Source organism: Neovison vison, chromosome 5 (genome assembly GCF_020171115.1).
Source record: "Neovison vison isolate M4711 chromosome 5, ASM_NN_V1, whole genome shotgun sequence".
NCBI lineage: Eukaryota > Metazoa > Chordata > Mammalia > Carnivora > Mustelidae > Neogale > Neogale vison.
This window is the reverse complement of record NC_058095.1, coordinates 64,605,910-64,630,553: the sequence shown is the minus strand read 5'-3', so window position 1 is coordinate 64,630,553 and position 24,644 is coordinate 64,605,910. Positions and strand designations below refer to the sequence as shown.

General features: G+C 41.8%; 1 protein-coding gene across 1 annotated transcript in view; it reads left to right on the top strand.

Moving 5' to 3' along the window:
• The window catches only part of LOC122907367 (cytospin-B-like), a 699,233-nt gene extending 690,473 nt beyond the window's left edge, over positions 1–8,760 (top strand). The window contains 4 exon segments of the mRNA XM_044250258.1: positions 6,942–8,204; positions 8,207–8,261; positions 8,263–8,518; positions 8,566–8,760. Of these exon segments, the coding sequence (XP_044106193.1) occupies positions 6,942–8,204; positions 8,207–8,261; positions 8,263–8,518; positions 8,566–8,760 (1,769 nt within the window).
• Positions 8,761–24,644: the final 15,884 nt, after the last annotated feature.

Below are 24,644 nucleotides of genomic sequence, written 5' to 3'. Positions count from 1 at the left end.
TGGGATCATGACCTGAGCCAAAGGCAGAGGCTTAAGCCACTGAGCCACCCAGGAGCCCCTCTTTTACCCATTTTTAATTCGAGTTGTTTGTTTTTTTATTCTTGAGTTCTTTGTCTGTTTTGGATAACAGCCCTTTATCAGATATATATTTTGCAAGTATTTTCTCTCAGCCTGTGATTTGTCTTCTCATTCTCCTAACATAGCTAGTTTTTGGCTTTTCATTTTTTTTTAAGATCTTATTTGTTTGAGAGAGTATGAGAACATGAGAGGGGGAAGGGCAGAGGGAGAAGCAGACACCCTGCTGAGCAGGGAGCTGGATGTGGGGCTCGATCCTGGAACTCCAGGATCATGACCTGAGCCAAAGGCAGTCACTCAACCAGCTGAGCCACTGAGGTGCCCCTAGTTTTTCAGATATAGACATTTTGTTGACTCCTCCTCTAACAGATGAGGATTTAACTCATAACTTCACCTCCTCGCAGTCTTAATGTGACTTCTTTAAGTTCCTTTCTTGCCTACATCCTTTATTTCAGTAACATTTTCCATGTTTATTTCTTGCTTTGTCGGTTGTATATAGTATCTTTGAAACTCTCCATTTGCAGGATGAGGTTGGATATTATTGTCACTACAATTTCTACCAGCTTTTTCCACCTGTGGTCTACCTCCCCATGTCTTTCATTTGTACTTTCACTTTTTCTTAAAGCTTTTTAATTTTTTTTTAAAGTAATCTCTACATCCAGTGTGGGGCTCGAACTCACAACCCTAAGAGCAAGAGTCACATGCTGTACCAACTGAACCCACCAGGTGCCCTCTACTTTAACTCTTTTGCTAGCTGGGATAATGTTCCAATGTTCTATAAAATCATCTTGCAGATTGTGTATAGATCAATTGAAATAGTACTGATGTAATTGTGACTATATATATATTCCCTGCAGAGGAAAGTCATCTGTTAAAATTTTGTGACCTTTCTCATGCAACTTCTTGTTTTTATGAAGTTTCTGGTTTTCTCACTGTTTTTTTTTTATTACATCCTCATTCTTTTTCATATTCTTCATCAGTTAGATGTTCTTTCCAAGAAACTTCCCTCAGTTGCACTTTATCCTCTTGACCCAGCTTGGATTTATTCTCCCGACTTGGTCCATGGGTACCATCTTGAGACTCACCTTGACTGGTCTGCTCTCTTAGAACCTCTGCTCTCCCTGGATAATTCACCTTCTCTCTCTGTCTCTCTGGTTTACTCCTTTGTTTTCAAATGACTTACTTAGAAAAAGGGTGTTACCGTTTCTGAGTTTAGTTTCTGAGTTCCCTCAGAACTTTGAAGGCATTTGCTTTTTGCCTCCAAGAGTTCAGTATTGCTACAATATGGCCAGTCTCAAGCTCACACCCCTTCCCCAGACTTGTAGGTGTTCTTGTTGTTCTGAAAATTTATAGACAGCGTATTTTACCATCATGTGGGTCTTTTTCATTCACTTCGTGTGACACAAGTTCTGGAGACTCAATATTCTTCATCCTTGGGGAATTCTTTCACATCAGTCCTTTGGGAATTTCCTCCACTCTGTTTCCATGGGTCTATATTTCTGATTTCTGGGTGTCTCTCTCTCTCTCTCTCTCTTTTTTTTTTTTCTTTTCTATTTCCATCTTGTTATAATTTTTTTCCACATATTGGGAGAGTTCCTTGATTTTGCATTCCATCCTTTCTATTGAATTTTTTAATTAAAAAAAGAACGTATTTAAAATTTTTGAGAGCTTTTTCTTGTGCCGTCTTCTTCTTTCTTCCAAGCATTCTGGCCTTGTTTTAATGGGTGTAGATCCCCTTGAAACTCCAGCTCTGTCAGTGAGGCCATCCTTGAGCTCCCTCTATAAATGAGCCTTCTTCCTTATCAGCCCCCTCCTTGCCAGTGCTCTCTGCACTCCAGGTCTTTCACACATTCTGTTCACTCTTTCTTAATCTACCCTTATGCCTTTTATCCAAACTAGAGGTACTTTTGTTATAATTCACTTATGCTGATCGAATAGGTAGTTTGATATTCAGATCTGTTGCTCAGATGAGTGGTTCATATAAGAACCCAATTAGGGAGTCATCAGTATATAGGTGGTATTTTAAGATCATGAGATGGAGGGCGCCTGGGTGGCTCAGTGGGTTGAGCCGCTGCCTTCGGCTCAGGTCCTGATTTCAGGGTCCTGTGATCGAGTTCCGCATCAGGCTCTCTGCTCAGCAGGGAGCCTGCTTCCTCCTCTCTCTCTCTGCCTGCTTGTGATCTCTCTCTGTCAAATAAATAAATAAAATTAAAAAAAATTTTTTTAAAAAAGATCATGAGATGGAGTAGTATCACCAAGAAAATAATTTGTAATAAAAGAAGAAAAAAGGCTCAGGACATAAGTCGGAAGCTTCTGACAAATAGAAGCAGAGAGAGGAGGAGGAGCCAGCAAAGGAAGAGACAGAGGACTGCTCCTGGATTAAGAGAGAAACCTGGAGAGTGGGACATCAGAGGTGTGCTTCAGAAAGGAGGGAGTTGTGCCAGCTCTGCTGAGAGGACTGATGATGTCTGTTGTGTTGGCCCACGTGGAGGTCACCGATGGCCTCAGCAGATAGGGTTTTGGTTGAGTAATGGCAGTGGGTAGAGGAGCGAATGACAGGGGAAGAACGGAAGACAACCAGTAAACAAGATTAGATATTAGCTGGAGGACGATGTGGACTCCAGATTTCTTTTTTTAAAAGCTTTTATTTTTAAGCAATTTCTACACTCAATGTGGGGCTTGAACTCATAACCACAAGATCAAGAGTCACATGCTCTACTGACTAAGCCAGTCAGGTGCCCCAGATTTTTTTTTTTTAATAATTGAGGAGAGTTAAGTATGTTTAAATGCCCATCAGAAGGATCCAGTGGAAAGGAAATGCTATTTCAATAAGCCATAGATCTACTGGGGACATTTAATGGGTTAAATAGATATGTTGGGGGGGGCCCTAAAATGAAAAGGTTGGATATGTTGATTTGGACACTATTATGCCTGATCCTGAAAGCCCAGGGAAGACGTTTGACATTGATGATCCGGCGGGTGAGGTGGGGGTAGGGGGGAATTGCTTACAGATTCTGGAACAGAATAGCAAGCAAGATGTTTAAGTCATATTAGTCCATTAGATCTCCAAGCCGGGAGAGACTGGAATGGAGGACCTGTGAGCACAGTTCAGACATTTAGATGAAGCATTCTTAAGGACTTCGACTGGATCCATACCAAAAGGAAAAACAAAACAAAAATATGGAAACATTTCCAGAAACAGCAGGTTTTAGGGTTTTAGGTTTTGGGTGGTTACCAAAAAAGAAAGGGGGGAGGACGTTTAAATATATTTTTCTTTTAAAGATTTTTTATTTTTTAATTTCAGAGAGAGTGATCAAGAGAGCACAATCAGGGAGAGGGGCAAAGGGAGAGGAAGAAAGCTCCCTGTTGAGCAGGGAGCCCCATCCCGGGCTGGTTCCCAGGACCCTGAGATCATGACCTTAGCCAAAGGTGGTGCTTAACTGACTGAGCCACCCAGGTGCCCTTCATTTGGCATTTTAGAATGTAACATATAAGGGGCACCTGGGTGGCTCAGTCATTAAGTATCTGCCTTCAACTCAGGTCATGATCCCAGCATCCTGGGATCGAGCCCCACATTGGGCTCCCTGCTCTATGGAGAGCCTGCTTCTCCCTCTCCCACTCCCCCTGCTTGTGTTCCCTTTCTTGCTGTCTCTGTCAAATAAATAAATAAAATCTTTTTAAAAAATCACATTAGTCTTCCCAATTATGAGGTAGAGCTTGCTTTCATTTTAAATTCATGTAGTTTGACAGCCAGCCTCAGTAGGAATAAGTGACGGTCTGGTGTGAGGATGGGGAAAGTCCCAAGAAGTAAGAGTGCCAGCCAAGCGGTCCCTGTTCCATCAGCCCCAGGCTTCCGGCCACCTCTCTGCCCCCCTTGCCACGGTGTATGTGTCAGGAGCTGTGCCCCTTTTCAGGCTTCTAGGACGTAATGCTTTAGCAATGAGGCTTTTTAAAATTATTATTTTATTTATTTGAGAGAGAGAGTGGGAGAGAAAGAGTGGAGGAGGGTCAGAGGGAGAAGCAAACTCCTGCTGAGCTGGGAGCCTCATGCGGCACTCGAATCTGGATCTCTGGGATCATGACCTGAGTGGAAAGCAATTGCCCAACTGAGCCCCCCAGGCGCCCTAGCAGTGAGACGTTTTTACTCACAGTACTTGAGGTGGACAGAGTTGTAGATCCTCTGACTGACTGCATTCTAAGCAATAAGACTCGCCCGCTGTGTCCAGGACGAGGACGCCTGGACACCTGCGCTGCATGGGGTGGTGAGCCACCACGCACCAACCTTAATCTGGTCCCACAGTGAATTTTCGCCACCCTCTACACTTAACCTATGGTAATTACGGTTTTGGAAATGATGTGTACAAAGCTGGGAAGAACCTTTAAAAAAAAAAAAAGCAACTTAGGAGAACAGTCACACTAGTGACTTCCTTCGGTGCTGATGAGGTGTCAGAAGGGATTACAGAAAAAGAACAGTTGTAGTAACAAATACGACTGGATTGTGTATTTCATAACACACAGCTGGATGTCTTTCACAAATGTATTTTGACATTAAAAAAATTCCTCGTGGTTTAGGTAAGGTGCAAGTAGTAACACCTATGTGGAGAATGAACTAAGATTTGGCTGCAGAGGGTGGAGTCCCCTGGGGCTGGAAATGATGATAGAGCTGATCTGTTGTTCAGTTTGATGCCTGCCCGGCCGACGAATGCTCGAAAAGGAGCCTTAGTTTCAGTGTCTGTGTATGGAAGGGCCAGTGGCTCTGTGATGACCAGTTGGGATCCCCCCGGCTGCCTGTTCTGACAACAGTTTGGCCAAAACTGGACTCCCATCTTCCGTTTTCCTTAGGGGCCCTTGGCATCATCAGGATTACCTAATCCAGTGTTACTAAAACATTTTATTGCTGAGTGATTGCAATCTTCATTTTACAAGAATAATTAAATAAATCTTTTGTTCCCCGAGTGTTTTCTCCATTAAGTAGGATGCAAGTCAGACAGCCAAAAGTACTAAGGGTGTATCATAGTAGTCTTAGCTCTCCAGTAACTTAGTTTGAAAAGTTACTGTAAAAACCATAGTTTTTCTGTATACTAGTATGATAGCTTACCTTCTTTTTTATTTTTAAAGATTTTATTTAATGGGGTGCCTGGGTGGCTCAGTCAGTAAGCGTCTGCCTTCAGCCCAGGTCATGATCCCGGGTTCCTGGGATCAAGCTGCATAGGTCTCCCTGCTCATTGGGGAGCCTGTTTCTTCCTCTCCCATCCCTCTTCTTGTGCTCTCTCTCTGTTAAATAAATAAGTAAAATCTTCTTTTAAAAGGAGAGAGCATTTAAAAGAGAGCAGGAGCAGGGGGAGGGGCAGAGGGAGAAGCAGACTCCCTGCTGAGTGCAGAGCCTGAGAACCTGCAGGGCTGGGTCACAGGACCCTGAGATTATGACCCGAGCCAGAATCAAGTCCGCTGCCCACCCAGCTGAGCCACCCAGGTGCCCCCAGCTTAGCCTTTATCTCAGAGTTTTCAAGGGCACTTGACTGTTAGACGCAGCAGTGAATGGCATTGGCCTTCACATCATCACCTCCCGTTTCAGGATGCTCAGATCCACAGGTGCTCCTTAGTCGCGTCCTGACCACAGGCTTAGGGCTCCTGTGCCATGCTGGGCTCTGCTCCATGCTTGTAGACTGTGGCTGCTGCCAGTCTGTGCGGGCATACCCCCGCCACTTCCTCCTTTTTGGAGCCCTGGGAATTGGTGACTCCTTCTAGGGTCCTTTGTTACTGGAGGTCTTCAACCCAACGTGTAGAGTTAGGTAAGTCACAGCAGTCAGCCTCCATTCATCAGGGGTCTTCCAGTTTGTAAAAATAGGTCCAAAATGTTCATTTACACCCTAACCTCTGAGGTGGGTTTCATTTCTGAGGCATATAAGAGATTGATGTCTGGGTTTTCACCCCCAGAATTTATTTTAATATTGTAATGTAGTTTGGACCAATATAGAAAACAGTTTTGTACCTTACATTTCCCCTTAAAGATCTGTATCACTTCCGCACTATGTAAATCCCTTTAACATTGAAAACTGTACCACAGAGGCATGCAAGGTGGCCCCGCTCCGTGTACTCTTGTTTCTCTGGATACAAATAAGCTCACCTTTGCCACCAGTAATTAAAGCAGCGTGTCACTGGGTTAGATTAGTCTTAACGTGGTATTATTTGTGTGTTGTGATTTCTCAGTCCAGTTCATGCTCATTCACAAGATGTTGGTGAATTAAAAAAAAATTTAAAAAATTCAAGATGAACTTGCATTTTGTCGGGAAGCTGTTCAGTTGCCAAGGTTACGGTTCAAACGCATTAAGCTGCAAGTTACAGAAAACCCAATTAACGGTGCCATGAATGAAGGGTATTTATTGGTTTGTGTCGTTGGAACAGCCGGCTCTAGGCTAAGCTCCAGGGTTGACAGATTGGGTAACTCCACGGTGCTACTAAGAATTCGGTTTCCTTCTTTGTGTACTCTGCGTTCTCTTCCTCTTGTGGTGACAACAGGTGACAGCCATTCCCAGACTTTATATGACTCAACCCTCTCCTGCTGTTTCACCCAGAAACCCTGCCTTGAACCAGCAACTGTGCTGGCATGTAGTTATGAGAAGGAGCTCAGGCATGGAGTCCAGCTTCCCCCAAAGTATAGGGCTGTGGGAGGAGGCAATCTTCATTTTACAAGAATGTGCAAAACACAGCCAGACCCAAATACTTATCCAGAGCCGGGGTGTGGGGGGCATGAGTAAAGGGCAACAGCTACCCTCTTCAATATCCCACGAGACTTAAAGTCACTTGGGTTTCATGTATAAAAGTATTTGCCTTGCTTCATTGGTTTCTACTCCTTCTGTCCTTAGGGGCCGTGCCAACAACCAAACGGACAGGCATTCCAGCTCCTCGAGAACTTTCAGCAACTGTCTCTAGAGAGAGAACTGTGCCAAGCGGTCCCTCCAACCCCAGGAAGCCGGTGTCCAGTCCAACTTCTTCCAGCACGCCCACCCCTACTAAGCACCTGAGGACCACTTCCACGAGACCCAAGCAAGAGCCTGAAGGCGGGGAGAAAGCTGTGCTCGAGTCCCAGGTTCGGGAACTTCTCGCTGAAGCCAAAGCGAAAGACAGTGAAATTAACAGGCTTCGAAGCGAACTGAAGAAATGAAAGGAAAAAAGGACTCCAGGCACCAAAGGAGCTGAGGCTTCAGATGCCAGCCCAGACAGAACCTCCTCCTTGCTGGGTGACTCAGAACCCCTGATATGCACTCTAGAGGAGAAAAACAAGAGTTTCCAGAAAGAACTTGCAGAGCTCGAGGAGGAGAACCGGGCCTTGAGGGAGAAACTAACTTACCTGGAGCATTCCCCAAATTCAGAGGGGGGCGTGAGTCACACCGGGGACAGCAGCTGCCTGACGTCCCTAACTCAGGAGTCAAGCTTAGGCAGCCCGACGGGGCATCAGTAGTCCAGGGACATCGAGGAGTCCGCGAACAGCAGACATGGAAATGCATTACGGACATGGGGCTCTTTGAGCAGCGACCTTACCAAAGCTTCTCTGTCCCCCGATGCCTCCGATTTTGAGCACATTGCAGCAGACACCCCTTCCCAGCCCCTGTCCTCCACCAACAACCCCTTTAAGGGCTCCAGGTGTTCGACCAGCGGCAGTTCCCCTAACAACGCGAGCGAGCTGTCCCTGGCCTCCCTCACGGAAAAGATCCAGAAGATTGAGGAGAAGCATCACAGCACGGCTGAAGAGCTCCAGGCCACTTTGCAGGAACTGTCCGACCAGCAGCAGATGGTACAGGAGCTGACCGCTGAAAACGAGAAGCTCGTGGATGAGAAGGCGCTCTTAGAAACGTCCTTCCACCAGCACCGGGAGAGAGCTGAGCAGCTTAGTCAGGAAAACGAGAAACTCCTGAACCTCTTGCAGGAGCGGGTGAAGAACGAGGAGCCCGCGGCGCAGGAGGGAAAGATCCTCGAGCTGGAGCAGAAGTGTGCGGAAATCCTGGACCAGGGCCGCTTTGAAAGAGAAAAGCTGCTCAACATCCAGCAGCAGCTGACCTGCAGCTTGCGGAAGGTCGAGGAGGAAAACCAAGGTGCTTTAGACATGATTAAACATCTGAAGGAAGAAAACGAAAACTGAATGGGTGTCTGGACCTGGAGCGGCGGAATAACGGCGCAATGGCTCAGTCTGGAGGAGTGCAGAGCCACACTCGAAGGGCTGTGGATGGAACACGGGTCGCTGAAGGCTCATTTGGAGAACGAGAAGCAGAAGGCTACGGAGACCAGCCCTGTGGGGCACACGGCCGAGGGTCGTGAGGTTCAAGAGATGTCGAGGGTTGCTCGCGCCGAGAAGGAGCAGCTGGAGCTGTCTTGCACCGAGCTCAAGCAAGAGTTAGTGAAGGCCCACAGTGAAGTCAAACATGTTTCGAGCCTGCTGGCCAAGGTAAGGCGGGGTGTACCTCTGTCTCCGTGTTGGCTCACCCTTCTTAGTCCTTCCCCTCCTTGAACTTCAGATTCACAGAGCGCAGAGAATCCGCTGCCCAGCCTGAAGGTCTGTTCCGCACAGATCGGGGGCACAAAAATGAAACACTCCAATTTCTGACTGTGGCCAGTTCCAAGTGTAGCAGGGATAGAGTAAACCAAATGAGTGAGTATGACGCAGGGAAAAAGAGTATCACAGGATAGCTCAGAGTCCAGTGCCATGAAGGAGCGCCTAGAATAATTGGGGACAAAGGAAGGTAGTGCAGGAGGGCTTCTTGGAAGAGGCAGCAAATAAGCTGAGTCTTACTGGCTCAGAATAAGAGAGAGTTAACCCAGGCCTATCAGTTAGCATGCTTTGGGCTGCTGGTAATAGAGAATTAAACTCATCCCTAATTTTCCTGCCAAGTAATAATATAACACTAATTTGGTGGGGCTTGTGGTGTTTTTTCCCCTCCCAGATTTATGTATGTGTGTGTCCTACAAGTTAAAAAAAAAAGTTTTAGGGGTACCTGGGTGACTCAGTAGGTTGGGAGTTTTGTTTCAGCTCAGGTCACGGTCTCAGGGTCATGGGACCAAGCCCCACATAAAGCTCCCTGTTCAGCAGAGAGTCTGCTGGGGATCCTCTCTCCTTTTTCTTCCATCCCTCACCCCCTACACCCCCAGCCCTGCTCACTCGCATGTGAGCGCACGCATACACGCTCACACCCACTCTCTTTCTCTCTCTCAAATATAAATAAGTGAATCTTCAAAAAAATTTTAGGCTTATCTTGTCCATACTCTTTTTTTTAATTCAATATTTTCTGAGCATATTCTCATTATTCTTTTTTTTTAAAGATTTTATTTATTTATTTGACAGAGAGAAATCACAAGTAGTCGGAGAGGCAGGCAGAGAGAGAGAGAGGGAAGCAGGCTCCCTGCTGAGCAGAGATCCCGATGGGGGACTCGATCCCAGGACCCTGAGATCATGACCTGAGCTGAAGGCAGCGGCTTAACCCACTGAGCCACCCAGGCGCCTTCTCATTATTCTTTGAAACATGATTTTTCGGCCAGACAGTAGTCTCTTCTATAAACATTTCATATGTAATTTACTGGTCACCTGTTTGTTGAACATTTATATTCTTTTCTAATCTTTTGATATTGTAAAGACTTTTTAAAATATCTGATTATTTCCTTAGGAAAAATTCCTAAACACTGGCTTACAGTGTCAGCATATGGCCATTTTAAAGACACTCAATACATTCAGCCAGTTTGCCCCCCAGAAATACCATTCTGATCTGTTCCTACCAGCAGGTCCGTGAGAGTGCTCATTTCCCTAAACCCCTTCCAGGGCTTGGTATCAAGTCACTGGGTCATTCACATCTGAGTTCATTGCCTCTTTTCTCCTCGCCGTCCTTTCTGGGAAAGATCTTCCCCAATCCACAGTGAAATTAAATGATCACGATTTCAGTTTTTAAAATAATCCTTTAAAAAAATGCAAAATAAAATAAAAATAATCCTTTGACCAGTCTGGAACTTGGTTACATGATGAAGATTGCCAGTAACTCTAATATTCTGCTGGCTCACAGTGGTGCCAGGAAGGTACAGACAGGTGGCTTCCTGTTTCCTGTTCCATCTAGGCTCAGGGGCTGTGATGTTCGGGCTCCCCGGGTGAGAGAGGTTGAAGCCACTTCCCACCTTAGCACAGGGTTGTCACTGTTTTAAGAGACAAGCTGTGCCATGTGCTCACAGGGGATTTTTCTCTATGGCTTCATCTGCCTTCAGATTAGTCTGTTGCAATTTGATCCTGGCATTGGGCCATGTGGCGATCTGAGTGGTAGGTGGTGTTAGGAGTTGATTTGTTTTAATCATTGTTGGTGTTCTAAATTTACAGAATCTTATTGGAAGTATGGAAGCAGTCCCATTAGAAGGTACTAGCCAGCTGCCTAATTGAAGTTTAAATTGGTAATTGTAGCTTAACACTAAGTTTTGGGGTCTGTGGAATCGGTTTCCCACCATCACTGTTGCAAAAAGCTCTATCTCCTGGGTGACCTTCTTAAAGTACCCCCTCCGTCCTTCATCGGTCTCTTTGTATTTTGATTGGCATTACGTTAAATGTACATGTCACCAAGAAATATCATCTAGTATCTCAAGACAGTAGCTTCACTTTTTCTGATCATGAAATTATATATTCATCCCAGAAGGTTTTGAAACCACAGAAACACATGAAGAAGAAAATTAATGTTACCTTGAATGGCACCAATTGGAGAAAAATGCTGCTAGCATTTTGCTATATGTCTTTTCAGATGTTTTCCCACTGAATGCACGTTTGGCAAGCATACAGACTTGTATCAACATAATTAAAATATTAATAATCTTCTTATTCAGAAGGATAGAGCATGTCACTCCACATTCCTTGAATACAAAGACTGGGCTAGATTAGTTTATCAATTCTACTGTTAATCTGTTTGATTAATTTGTTTCTACTTTGATCTTTTTTCATCCTTTCATTCATTATTCATCCTTAGTATTTTGAGTAAAATTCTCTGTTTAAGTCTGTCATTTCTTGGTTGATAATGAAAGCATTTAAAGGTACGGATTTGCCTTTTATTGTAGCTTTAGCTACATGAAGACAACACAATTTACAATTTTCTGGGACAAACTAAGTCTTATTTGAAGAAAAAGAAAAAAGGTTTGTATTCTCTGTGGAGTACCAGGAACAGCATATATGTTTTAAATCAAGCTGTTAATTTTATTATCATATATTATGTATTTTTTATTACTTGCTGATGTTTGTCAGTAGGATGATAAAGGCTCTAACTGGTATTCTGAGGTAAGAGTGTGTGAGGCACCATGTCACACAGAGTGTCTTTTACATATTTTGAGATCCTAGGTCTGTAATTTTGTGCCATCTTTTTTTCTTTTTTCTTTTTTTTTTTCTTTCTATTTCACTGGTGAATTCCACCAAATTTTTTTTCCAATTTATTTATTTTCAGAAAAACAGTATTCATTATTTTTTCACCACACCCAGTGCTCCATGCAAGTTGTGCCCTCTATAATACCCACCACCTGGTACCCCAACTTCCCACCCCACCCCCCGCCACTTCAAACCCCTCAGACTGTTTTTCAGAGTCCATAGTCTCTCATGGTTCATCTCCCCTTCCAATTTACCCAAAAGCACATACCCTCCCCAATGTCCATAACCCTACCCCCCTTCTCCCAGCCCCCCTCCCCCCAGCAACCCACAGTTTGTTTCGTGAGATTAAGAGTCACTTATGGTTTGTCTCCCTCCCTATCCCATCTTGTTTCATGGATTCTTCTCCTACCCACTGAAGCCCCCATGTTGCATCACCACTCCCTCATATCAGGGAGATCATATGATAGTTGTCTTTCTCCGCTTGACTTATTTCGCTAAGCATGATACGCTCTAGTTCCATCCATGTTGTCGCAAATGGCAAGATTTCGTTTCTTTTGATGGCTGCATAGTATTCCATTGTGTATATATACCACATCTTCTTGATCCATTCATCTGTTGATGGACATCTAGGTTCTTTCCATAGTTTGGCTATTGTGGACATTGCTGCTATAAACATTCGGGTGCACGTGCCCCTTTGGATCACTACGTTTGTATCTTTAGGGTAAATTCCCAGTAGTGCAATTGCTGGGTCATAGGGCAGTTCTATTCTCAACATTTTGAGGAACCTCCATGCTGTTTTCCAGAGGGGTTGCACCAGCTTGCATTCCCACCAACATTGTAGGAGGGTTCCCCTTTCTCCGCATCCTCATCAGCATCTGTCATTTCCTGACTTGTTGATTTTAGCCATTCTGACTGGTGTGAGGTGATATCTCATTGTGGTTTTGATTTGTATTTCCCTGATGCCGAGTGATATGGAGCACTTTTTCATGTGTCTGTTGGCCATCTGGATGTCTTCTTTGCAGAAACGTCTGTTCATGTCCTCTGCCCATTTCTTGATTGGATTATTTGTTCTTTGGGTGTTGAGTTTGTTAAGTTCTTTATAGATTTTGGACACTAGTCCTTTATCTGATATGTCGTTTGCAAATATCTTCTCCCATTCTGTCAGTTGTCTTTTGGTTTTGTTAACTGTTTCCTTTACTGTGCAAAAGCTTTTGATTTTGATGAAATCCGAAAAGTTCATTTTTGCCCTTGCTTCCCTTGCCTTTGGCGATGTTCCTAGGAAGATGTTGCTGCGGCTGAGATCGAAGAGGTTGCTGCCTGTGTTCTCCTCAAGGATTTTGATGGATTCCTTTCTCACATTGAGGTCCTTAATCCATTTTGAATCTATTTTTGTGTGTGGTGTAAGGAAATGGTCCAATTTCATTTTTCTGCAGGTGGCTGTCCAATTTTCCCAACACCATTTATTGAAGAGGCTGTCTTTTTTCCATTGGACATTCTTTCCTGCTTTGTTGAAGATTAGTTGACCATAGAGTTGAGGGTCTATTTCTGGGCTCTCTATTCTGTTCCATTGATCTATGTGTCTGTTTTTGTGCCAGTACCATGCTGTCTTGATGATGACAGCTTTGTAATAAAGCTTGAAGTCCGGAATTGTGATGCCATCAACTTTGGCTTTGTTTTTCAATATCCCTTTGGCTATTCGAGGTCGTTTCTGGTTCCATATACATTTTAAAATTATTTGTTCCATTTCTTTGGAAAAGATGGATGGTACTTTGATAGGAATTGCATTAAATGTGTAGATTGCTTTAGGTAGCGTAGACATTTTCACAATATTTATTCTTCCAATCCAGGAGCATGGAACATTTTTCCATTTCTTTGTGTCTTCCTCAATTTCTTTCATGAGTACTTTATAGTTTTCTGAGTATAGATTCTTAGCCTCTTTGGTTAGGTTTATTCCTAGGTATCTTATGGTTTGGGGTGCAATTGTAAATGGGATTGACTCCTTAATTTCTCTTTCTTCTGTCTTGTTGTTGGTGTTGAGAAATGCAACTGATTTCTGTGCATTGATCTTATATCCTGACACTTTACTGAATTCCTGTACAAGTTCTAGCAGTTTTGGAGTGGAGTCTTTTGGGTTTTCCACATAGAGTATCATGTCATCTGCGAAGAGTGATAATTTGACTTCTTCTTTGCCGATTTGGATGCCTTTAATTTCCTTTTGTTGTCTGATTGCTGAGGCTAGGACTTCTAGTACTGTGTTGAATAGCAGTGGTGATAATGGACATCCCTGCCGTGTTCCTGACCTTAGTGGAAAAGCTTTCAGTTTTTCTCCTTTGAGAATGATATTTGCGGTGGGTTTTTCATAGATGGCTTTGATGATATTGAGGTATGTGCCCTCTATCCCTACACTTTGAAGAGTTTTGATCAGGAAGGGATGCTGTACTTTGTCAAATGATTTTTCAGCATCTATTGAGAGTATCATATGGTTCTTATTCTTTCTTTTATTGATGTGTTGTATCACATTGACTGATTTGTGGATGTTGAACCAACCTTGCAGCCCTGGGATAAATCCCACTTGGTCGTGGTGAATAATCCTTTTAATGTACTGTTGAATCCTATTGGCTAGTATTTTGGTGAGAATTTTTGCATCTGTGTTCATCAAGGATATTGGTCTATAGCTCTCTTTTTTGATGGGATCCTTGTCTGGTTTTGGGATCGAGGTGATGCTGGCCTCATAAAATGAGTTTGGAAGTTTTCCTTCCATTTCTATTTTTTGGAACAGTTTCAGGAGAATAGGAATTAGTTCTTCTTGAAATGTCTTGTAGAATTCCCCCGGGAAGCTGTCTGGCCCTGGGCTTTTGTTTGTTTGGAGATTTTTAATGACTGTTTCAATTAGCAATAATCGCGCCTCAGATAAACCTCATTGGCTACGATACTTTTCAATCTCCTTACTCGTTATGGGTCTGTTCAGGCTTTCTATTTCTTCCTGGTTCAATTTTGGTAGTTTATATGTTTCTAGGAATGCATCCATTTCTTCCAGATTGTCAAATTTGTTTTCATAGAGTTGCTCATAGTATGTTCTTATAATAGTTTGTATTTCTTTGGTGTTAGTTGTGATCTCTCCTCTTTCATTCATGATTTTATTTATTTGGGTCCTTTCTCTTTTCTTTTTGATGAGTCTGGCCAGGGGTTTATCAATTTTATTAATTCTTTCAAAGAACCAGCTCCTAGTTTTGTTGATTTGTTCTGTTGTTTTTTTTTTTTTTTTTTTTTTGATTTCTATTTCATTGATTTCTGCTCTGATCTTTATGATTTCTCTTCTCCTGCTGGGCTTAGGTTTTCTTTCTTGTTCTTTCTCCAGCTCCTTTAGGTGTAGGATTAGGTTGAGTACCTAAGACTTTTCTTGTTTCTTGAGAAAAGCTTGTACCGCTATATATTTTTCTCTCAGGACTGCCTTTGTTGTGTCCCACACATTTTGAACCGTTGTATTTTCATTATCATATGTTTCCATGATTTTTTTCAATTCTTAAATTATATCTCAAGAACTGAAATTATTGGACTGAAACATTTTTATCATTCTTGAGATTTAGTCACACAGTCCCTTTCCAAAGAGTTGTATTAAGTTGCATTGGCTAAAATCTCTGTTAACCTTGTAACAATGACTTTCCTTCTCATAGGAGTTCCTAGTCAGAGGAGCAACAAGCTCTTAGTTGCTTAGCTGCCCTTAGTAGTAATAGCAGCTACACAGACTTTGCCATCTTGGCAGAGGGCAATGTAATGTTTATCAGCCTTGCCATGATTCATTGATGAATAAAACAAGTCATGAGAAGTTCAAGGAAAGCTGGCCTTAGTTCATTATTAAACTTTGTCTGCCTTGACCATTCTCTCTTTCAATTCAGATATGATTTACCTCTTCATTATTGAGATTTTCCAAATCATATATTTCAAGATATTTCTTTTCCCTACCTGAAATAAGAATCAGTGCCCCTACACTTGTGAAAGGAGGAAATTGTTGACTTTCAGAAAGAATTCCTATAATGAATTTAAGGATGATTAAAAATATTGTTTTGCAAATTTACCATTCATGATAAAGGGGACACACACACAAATTTAAACATATGGCTTGATTTTGATAGGAATTTTAAGGATAATATGGGTCACTGTATTTCCATTACTTTGAGATTCCTTTCCTTTGTCTGCCAACGTACTTAACTATTGACAATTATGAGTAATATCAGACTGGCTTGTGTTAATCAGCAGCTGACTAATGTCATATAATAAGTTCATTTGATTTTGTACAGAAAATAGCTGAAAATATTAATAATTAAATCTTGTTACCCATCTTATCTCTTCATGTGGAGTCACTACACAGGGGGGATTAAACACCAGAAGATCAACTTTATCCTTCAATCTCGGTAATAAGACTTTAACCTAAATGTTTCAATAGTCAGAATTTTAAACTGGACTCAGAATTAAAACAGACAAATACATAAATCTTTAAAAATACTTTCTTCCTATGTTTTTAGAGAAAAATGTATTAGAGGGCTAAAACTGTATACAGAGATAAATATTTTTACATTTTCTTTTGTTTTTCTTTTCTTTTGCAATTTATTTATTTTCAGAAAAACATTATTCATTATTTTTTCACCACACCCAGTGCTCCATGCAAGCCGTGCCCTCCATAATACCCACCACCTGGTACCCCAACCTCCCACACCCCGCCAATTCAAACCCCTCAGACTGTTTTTTTTTCCAATTTATTTATTTTCAGAAAAACATTATTCATTATTTTTTAACCACACCCAGTGCTCCATGCAAGCCGTGCCCTCTATAATACCCAACACCTGGTACCCCAACCTCCCACCCCCCCGCCACTTCAAACCCCTCAGACTGTTTTTCAGAGTCCATAGTCTCTCATGGTTCACCTCCCCTTCCAATTTACCCAAATTCCCTACTCCTCTCTAACGCCCCTTGTCCTCCATGCTATTTGTTATGCTCCACAAATAAGTGAAACCATATGATAATTGGCTTTCTCTGCTTGACTTATTTCACTCAGCATAATCTCTTCCAGTCCCATCCATGTTGCTACAAAAGTTGGGTATTCATCCTTTCTGATGGAGGCATAATACTCCATAGTGTATATGGACCACATCTTCCTTATCCATTCATCCGTTGAAGGGCATCTTGGTTCTTTCCATAGTTTGGCGACTGTGGCCATTGCTGCTATAAACATTGGGGTACAGATGGCCCTTCTTTTCACGACATCTGTATCTTTGGGGTAAATACCCAGGAGTGCAATTGCAGGGTCGTAGGGAAGCTCTATTTTTAATTTCATGAGGAATCTCCACACTGTTCTCCAAAGAGGCTGCACCAACTTGCATTCCCAACAACAGTGTGAGAGGGTTCCCCTTTCTCCACATCCTCTCCAACACATGTTGTTTCCTGTTTTGTTAATTTTGGCCATTCCAACTGGTGTAAGGTGATATCTCAATGTGGTTTTAATTTGAATCTCCCTGAGGGCTAAGCTTAATTCCTTTTAAGCTGAAAAATCACTTCTGAGTTTAAAAAAGCAGAAAAACTAAATACTCTTAACAATAAGAATACACGTCAAGAAGCACGGAAAGCATTTTTATTTCTTATCCCTATCTGATACATGGTGTTAAGATTTTTTGCTTCCAAAAAAGCACTTACAGGAGGAAGAGTCAAGATGGCGGAGAAGTAGCAGGCTGAGACTATTTCAGCTAGCAGGAGATCAGCTAGAGAGCTTATCTAAAGATTGCAAACACCTGCAAATCCATCAGCAGATCGAAGAGAAGAAGAAGAGCAATTCTAGAAACAGAAAAACAACCACTTTCTGAAAGGTAGGACTGGCGGAGAAGTGAATCCAAAGCGATGGGAAGATAGACCCCGGGGGGAGGGGCCGGCTCCTGGCAAGTGGCGGAGCAAGGGAGCACAAAATCAGGACTTTTAAAAGTCTGTTCCGCTGAGGGACATCGCTCCAGAGGCTAAACCGGGGTGAAACCCATGCGGGGTCGGCGTGACCTCAGGTCCCGCAGGGTCACAGAAGGATCGGGGGTGTCTCAGTGTTGCAGAGCTTGCGGATATTGGAACGGGAAAGCCGACTATAGAGACAGAGCCAACAGTAAGCTCGCAGCTCGGTGTTGCCTTGAACCGGTCGCAGGCTCGGTGAGTTCGGAGTGTGGCCGGAGGTTAGGCAGACGGGAGTTACTAGGAGCTGTTCACTGAGGGCACACTGGGGAGCGGGGCCCCCTGCTCATGGCTCCTCCGGGCGGGAGACCAGGAGGCCGCCATTTGTATTCCTGTCCTCCGGAACTCTACGGAAAGCACTCAGGGAACAAAAGCTCCTGAAAGCAAAGCCGAGCGGATCACTCAGCCCGGCCCCTGGTAAGGGCGGTGCAATTCTGCCTGGGGCAAAGACACTTGAGAATCACTACAACAGGCCCCTCCCCCAGAAGGTCAACAAGAAATCCAGGCAAGACCAAGTTCACCTACCAAGGAGTGCAGTTTCAATACCAAGGAGAGCAACAGAATTCCAGAGGAGGAGAAAACAAACCACGGAACTCATGGCTTTCTCCCTGTGATTTTTTAGTCTTGCAGTTAATTTTTTTTCTTTTTCATTTTTTTTCTCTTCTGCTAAAATTTTTTTAACTTTTACCCTTTTCTTTTTTAACGTTTTTTAACTAGTTTATGTAATATATATATATAATATATATAATATATATATATAAAATATATATATTTTTTATACTTTTCTTTATTCGTTTTCTTTTTTTAATTCCTTTTCTTTTTTTCTTTATTTTTGAACCTCTTTTTATCCCCAAATCAGAAGAGATCTCAATCTCTTCAATCTTTTTTTTAAATTCTTTTTTAAATTCTTGATTGAATTTTTAACTCAATCTCTTTTTTTAATTCTTTTTTTTTCTTTTCTTTTTTTTCAAACCTCTTTTTATCCCCAAATCAGAAGAGATCCCAATCAGAAGAGATTGGGAGATCCCAATCAGAGGAGATCCCAATCAGAGGAGATCCCTCACCCAATCGTGAGGGGGGAGAAATCCCCCCTCATGATTTGGGATCTCTTCTGATTTGGTTAAAGCATATTTTCCTGGGATTGTTGCCACCCTTTTAGTATTTTACTTGCTCCTTCATATACTCTTAGCTGGACAAAATGATAAGGCGGAAAAATTCACAACAAAAAAAAGAACAAGAGGCAGTTCCGAAGGCTAGGGACCTAATCAATACAGACATTGGTAATATGTCAGATCTAGAGTTCAAAATGACAATTCTCAAGGTTCTAGCCGGGCTTGAAAAAGGCATGGAAGATATTAGAGAAAGCCTCTCCAGAGATATAAAAGCCCTTTCTTGAGAAGTAAAAGAACTAAAATCTAACCAAGTTGTAATCAAAAAAGCTATTAATGAGGTTCAGTCAAAAATGGAGGCTCATACAGAGGAAATGCAGTTAAGTAAATCATGGTCTACCAGGTCTACAAACTTCTGGCAAGACTGGTGAATGAAGAGGAGATTGGGGAACATGGGGACACGAATGGGCTTCCTTTCTCCCACATTTCCACTACTAAGCTACATACTTGCTTCTCCTGAGCTGCTGGAACATGGAGATGATTGAGAAGAGGCAGGACCTCTGCTTTTTCACAGTCCCAACAGCGAGAGCTACTGTCATAATTCCCATGAGCTGAGCTGTTAGCTGGACAGCAGAATCAAAGTGTAGGACAATGAAGATTTCCTTGCACTTTAAAAACACGTTTTACAAAATAAAACATCAGGAAATGAATTAAAAGAGAAACTGGTCTCTGTCAAGACCTAATTGGTGTTCTGGAAACCAGATGAAAGATTTTAGTGTACAGCGCATGAAGATAAAAAGAAGGAAATCATGAAGGCAGAAGATAAGAGACTTAAAGTTTAGATCCAGCAGACATAATGTAAAAATAAGGGGAGTTTGTGCATCTAAACCATTGTGGCTGTACTTACTGGTATATCTAGAAACAGGAGCTGAGGTACTCCTGGTGTGTGCCCATGAGCCATGAAGGATCAAGAGCAGTCCAGCAAGGCTCAGGCAGCAGGCAAGCAGCAGAACACCAAACAGGACTCCTCCCTGGAAAGATGGAAACACTCCCTCTGTGATCTGTAAGAATGTGCCTGGGGCTGGTAGATCTTCCCATAGGAGCATTTCTAATGTAAGCAGATGAACCTGGCGGAGCATCCCTGGGAAGGCATATAAACACGGTCTAGCATAGAGGGGCCCTAGTCAAGAATAATGAGAGACAGGCTTATCACCATGCACTCTGTCTGTCCACAGAGCATTTTACCTGATGAAATTCCATAGAATGGGCTCCGCCAAAATACAAGGGTAAACCAAGGAAGAGGAAGACAAGAGCCCCAGAAAAAGAAGTAATTCTAGGAATGCCATGAAAGAGAAGTTTCTAGGAGGAAAGTCTAGACAGAAAACAGAGGGACTGGTAAGTTTCCTAACATAATTTGTGGAAAATTGTCTCGGGACATTTATGATAGATATGGGAATAATTTAAAATACATACAAAAAGGGGTGCCCAGTGGCTCAGTTGCTTAAGTGTCCAACTCTTGGTTTTGGCTCAGGTCCTGATGTCATGGGTGGTGCAATCCGGCCGGCATGGGACTCAGCGGTCAGCAGGAGGCTGCTTGGATATTATCTCCCTCTGCCCCTTCTCTGCTCCATTGCTTTCTCTCTAAAACAAATAAATGAATCTTTTAAAAAACTTAGAGGCAAAAAAAATTTTAACAAATGAATGCGTCAGGTGCTCATCGATAGCTACATAAGATAGGATGCTTTTGCATTATAAAATCTTGGGCAACCATTAAAAGAGTAAATCATAACCATACCTGATCATACGAAGAGTTCATCTGAAGGTATTGTTGAATGAGAAAAACAAGATAATGTGGGTAAAAATAGAGAATATAACTCTGCCTTTGTAAAACATGGACAAAAAAGAAAAAACTGTGTGTGTGTGTATGAGAGAGAGAGAGAAATGGGGAAGGAACAGACAGGCAAAACAGTAAAAAGGGAAAGTGCAATTTTTTTAAAAAGCAGGTATAGTGAATGTATTTCTCTTATTTACAAAATAATATATGTATAAAGTGATAGGTATAAAGAAATGTGCATTAATGAAGAGATGTATACTATTTAATTGAATAAAAAACAGTAAGCATGATTGTATACAATTAATTTAAACTAAACTATGGACAAAAACAATGAAAGATAGAGAAAGAAAATAATTGTTAGGGTTAAAATAGTTTTTGAATTGTTTCTTTAGTTTTGAAAACAATATAAAATGATAAAAATCTAATTTTCAAAAAAAATCATTTTTTTTTCAAATAAACATAAGTGTATTTTTATCCCCAGGGGTACAGGTATGTGAATCACCAGGTTTACACATTTCACAGCACTCATCATAGCACATACCCTCCCCAGTGTCCATATCACCACCACCTTCTCCTGTCTCCCCTCCCCCCAGCAACCCAGTCTTTTTTTTGAGATTGAGTCTTTTATGGTTTGCCTCCCAATCCCACCTTCTTTCATTTTTCTTTTCCTATGCCCCAAACCCCCCACATTGCATCTCCATTTCCTCATATCAGGGAGATCATACAATAGTTGTCTTTCTCCAGTTGACTTATTTCACTAAGCATAATACCCTCTAGTTCCATCCATGTCATCACAAATGGCAAGATTTCATTTCTTTTGATGGCTGCATAGTATTCCATTGTATATATATACCACTTCTTCTTTGTCCATTCATCTGTTGATGGACATCTAGGTTCTTCCCATAGTTTGGCTATTGTGGACATTGCTGCTATAAACATTTGGGTGCATGTGCCCCTTCGGAGCACCACGTTTGTATCTTTAGGATATATACCCAGAAGTGCAATTGCTGGGTCATAGGGTAGCTCTATTTTCAGTTTTTTGAGGAACCTTCACACAGTTTTCCAGAGTGGTTGCACCAGCTTGCATTCCCACCAATAGTGTATGAGGTTTCCTCTCTCTCCACATCCTCGCCAGCATCTGTCATTTCTTGACTTGTTAATTGTAGCCATTCTGACTGGCATGAGGTGGTATCCCATTGTGGTTTTGATTTGTATTTCCCTGATGCTGGGTGATGTGGAGCATTTTTTCATGTGTCTGTTGGCCATCTGGATGTCTTCTTTGCAGAAACGTCTGTTCATGTCCTCTGCCCATTTCTTGATTGGATTATTTGTTCTTTGGGTGTTGAGTTTGCTAAGCTCTTTATAGATTTTGAATACTAGCCCTTTATCTGATATGTTGTTTGCAAATATCTTCTCCCATTCTGTCAGTTGTCTTTTGGTTTTGTTAACTGTTTCCTTTGCTGTTCAAAAGCTTTTGATCTTGATGAAATCCCAATAGTTCATTTTTGCCCTTGCTTCTGTTGTCTTTGGTGATGTTCCTAGGAAGAATTTGCTGCGGTTGAGGTCATAGAGGTTGCTGCCTGTGTTCTTCTCAAGGATTTGGATGGATTCCTTTCTCACATTGAGATCCTTCATCCATTTTGAGTCTATTTTTGTGTGTAGTGTAAGGAAATAGTCCAATTTCATTTTTCTGCATGTGGCTGTCCAATTTTCCCAGCACCATTTGTTGAAGAGGCTGTCTTTTTTCCATTGGAACTTCCTTCCTGCTTTCTCAAAGATTAGTTGACCATAGAGTTGAGGGTCTATTTCTGAGCTCTCTATTCTGTTCCATTGATCTATATGTCTGTTTTTGTGCCAGTACCATACTGTCTTTATGATGACAGCTTTGTAAGAGAGCTTGAAGTCTGGAATTGTGATGCCACCAACTTTGGCTTTCTTTTTCAATATTCCTTTGGCTAGTTGAGGTCTTTTCTGGTTCCATATAAATTTTGGGATTGTTTTTTTCTATTTCCTTGAAAAAATGGATGGGATTTTGATAGGCAGTGCATTAAATGTGTAGATTGCTTTAGGTAGAATAGACATTTTCACAATATTTGTTCTTCCAATCCATGAGCATGGAACATTTTTCCATTTCTTTGGGTCTTCATCAGTTTCTTTCATGAATACTTTATATTTTTCTGAGTATAGATTCTTTGCCTCTTTGGTTAGGTTTATTCCTAGATATCTTATGGTTTTGGGTGCAATTGTAAATGGGACTGACTCCTTAATTTCTCTTTCTTCTGTCTTGTTGTTAGTGTAAAGAAATGCAACTGATTTCTGTGCATTGACTTTAAATCCTGACACTTTACTGAATTCCTGTACAAGTTCTAGCAGTTTTGGAGTGGAGCCTTTTGGGTTTTCCACATAGAGTATCATCTGCAAAGAGTGATAGTTTGACTTCTTCTTTGCTGATTTGGATGCCTTTAATTTCTTTTTGTTGTCTGATTGCTGAGGCTAGGACTTCTAGTACTATATTGAACAGCAGTGGTGATAACGGACATCCTTGCCGTGTTCCTGGCCTTAGCGGAAAAGCTTTCAGTTTTTCTCCATTGAGAATGATATTTGCAGTAGGTTTTTCATAGATGGCTTTGATAATATTGAGGTATGTACCCTCTATCCCTACACTTTGAAGAGTTTTAATCAGGAAGGGATGTTGCACTTTGTCAAATGCTTTTTCAGCATGGTTCTTATTCTTTCTTTTATTAATGAATTGTATCACATTGATTGATTTGCAGATTTTGAACCAACCTTGCAGCCCTGGAATAAATGTCACTTGGTTGTGGTGAATAATCCTTTTAATGTACTGTTGGATCCTATTGGCTAGTGTCTTGGTGAGAATTTTTGCATCTGTGTTCATCAAGGATTTTGGTCTGTAATTCTCTTTTTTGATGGGATCCTTGTCTGGTTTTGGGATCAAGGTGACACTGGCCTCATAAAATGAATTTGGAAGTTTTCCTTCCATTTCTATTTTTTGGAACAGTTTCAGGAGAATAGGAATTAATTCTTCTTTAAATGTTTGGTAGAATTCCCCTGGGAAGCCGTCTGGCCCTGGACTTTTGTTTGTTTGGAGATTTTTGATGACTGTTTCAATCTCCTTACTGGTTATGGGTCTGTTCAGGTTTACTATTTCTTCCTGATTCAGTTGTGGTAGTTTATACGTCTCTAGAAATGTATTCATTTCTTCCAGATCGAATTTGTTGGCGTAGAGTTGCTCATAGTATGTTCTTATAATTGTTTGTATTTCTTTGGTGTTGGTTGTGATCTCTTTCATTCATGATTTTATTTATTTGGGTCCTTTCTCTTTTCTTTTTGACAAGTCTGGCCAGGGGTTTGTCAATCATATTAATTCTTTCAAAAAACCAGCTCCTAGTTTCATTGATTTGTTTTATTGTTTTTTTGGTTGTTGTTGTTTTGTTTTGTTTTGTTTTAGTTTCTATTTCATTGATTTCTGCTCTGGTCTTTATTATTTCTCTTCTCCTGCTGCATTTAGGCTTTCTTTGTTGTTCTTTCTCCAGCTCCTTTAGGTGTAGGGTTAGGTTGTGTATTTCAGACCTTTCTTATTTTAAGATTTTATTTATGTATCAGAGAGAGGGGGGGAGAGAGAGAGCGGGCACAGGCAGACAGAATGGCAGGCAGAGGGAGAAGCAGGCTCCCTGCCGAGCAAGGAGCCCGATGTGGGACTTGATCCCAGAACGCTGGGATCATGACTTGAGCCGAAGGCAGCTGCTTAACCAACTGAGCCACCTAGCGTCCCCCTTTCTTATTTCTTGAGAAAGGCTTGTACTGCTATATATTTTCCTCTCAGGACTGCCTTTGTTGTGTCCCACAGATTTTGAACCATTGTGTTTTCATTAACATTTGTTTCCATGAATTTTTTCAATTCTTCTCTAATTTCCTGGTTGACCCATCCATTTTTTAGAAGGATGCTGTTTAGTCTCCATGTGTTTGTGTTCTTTCCAGATTTCCTCTTGTGATTGAGTTCTAGCTTCAGAGCATTGTGGTCTGAAAATACGCAGGGAATGATCCCAATCTTTTGATACCAGTTGAGACCTGATTTAGGACCCAGGATGTGGTCTATTCTGGAGAATGTTCCATGTGCACTAGAGAAGAATGTATGTTCTGGTGCTTTGGGATGGAATATTCTGAATATATCTGTGATGTCCATCTGTTCCAGTGTGTCATTTCAGGCCTTTATTTCCTTGTTGATCTTTTGCTTAGATGATCTGTC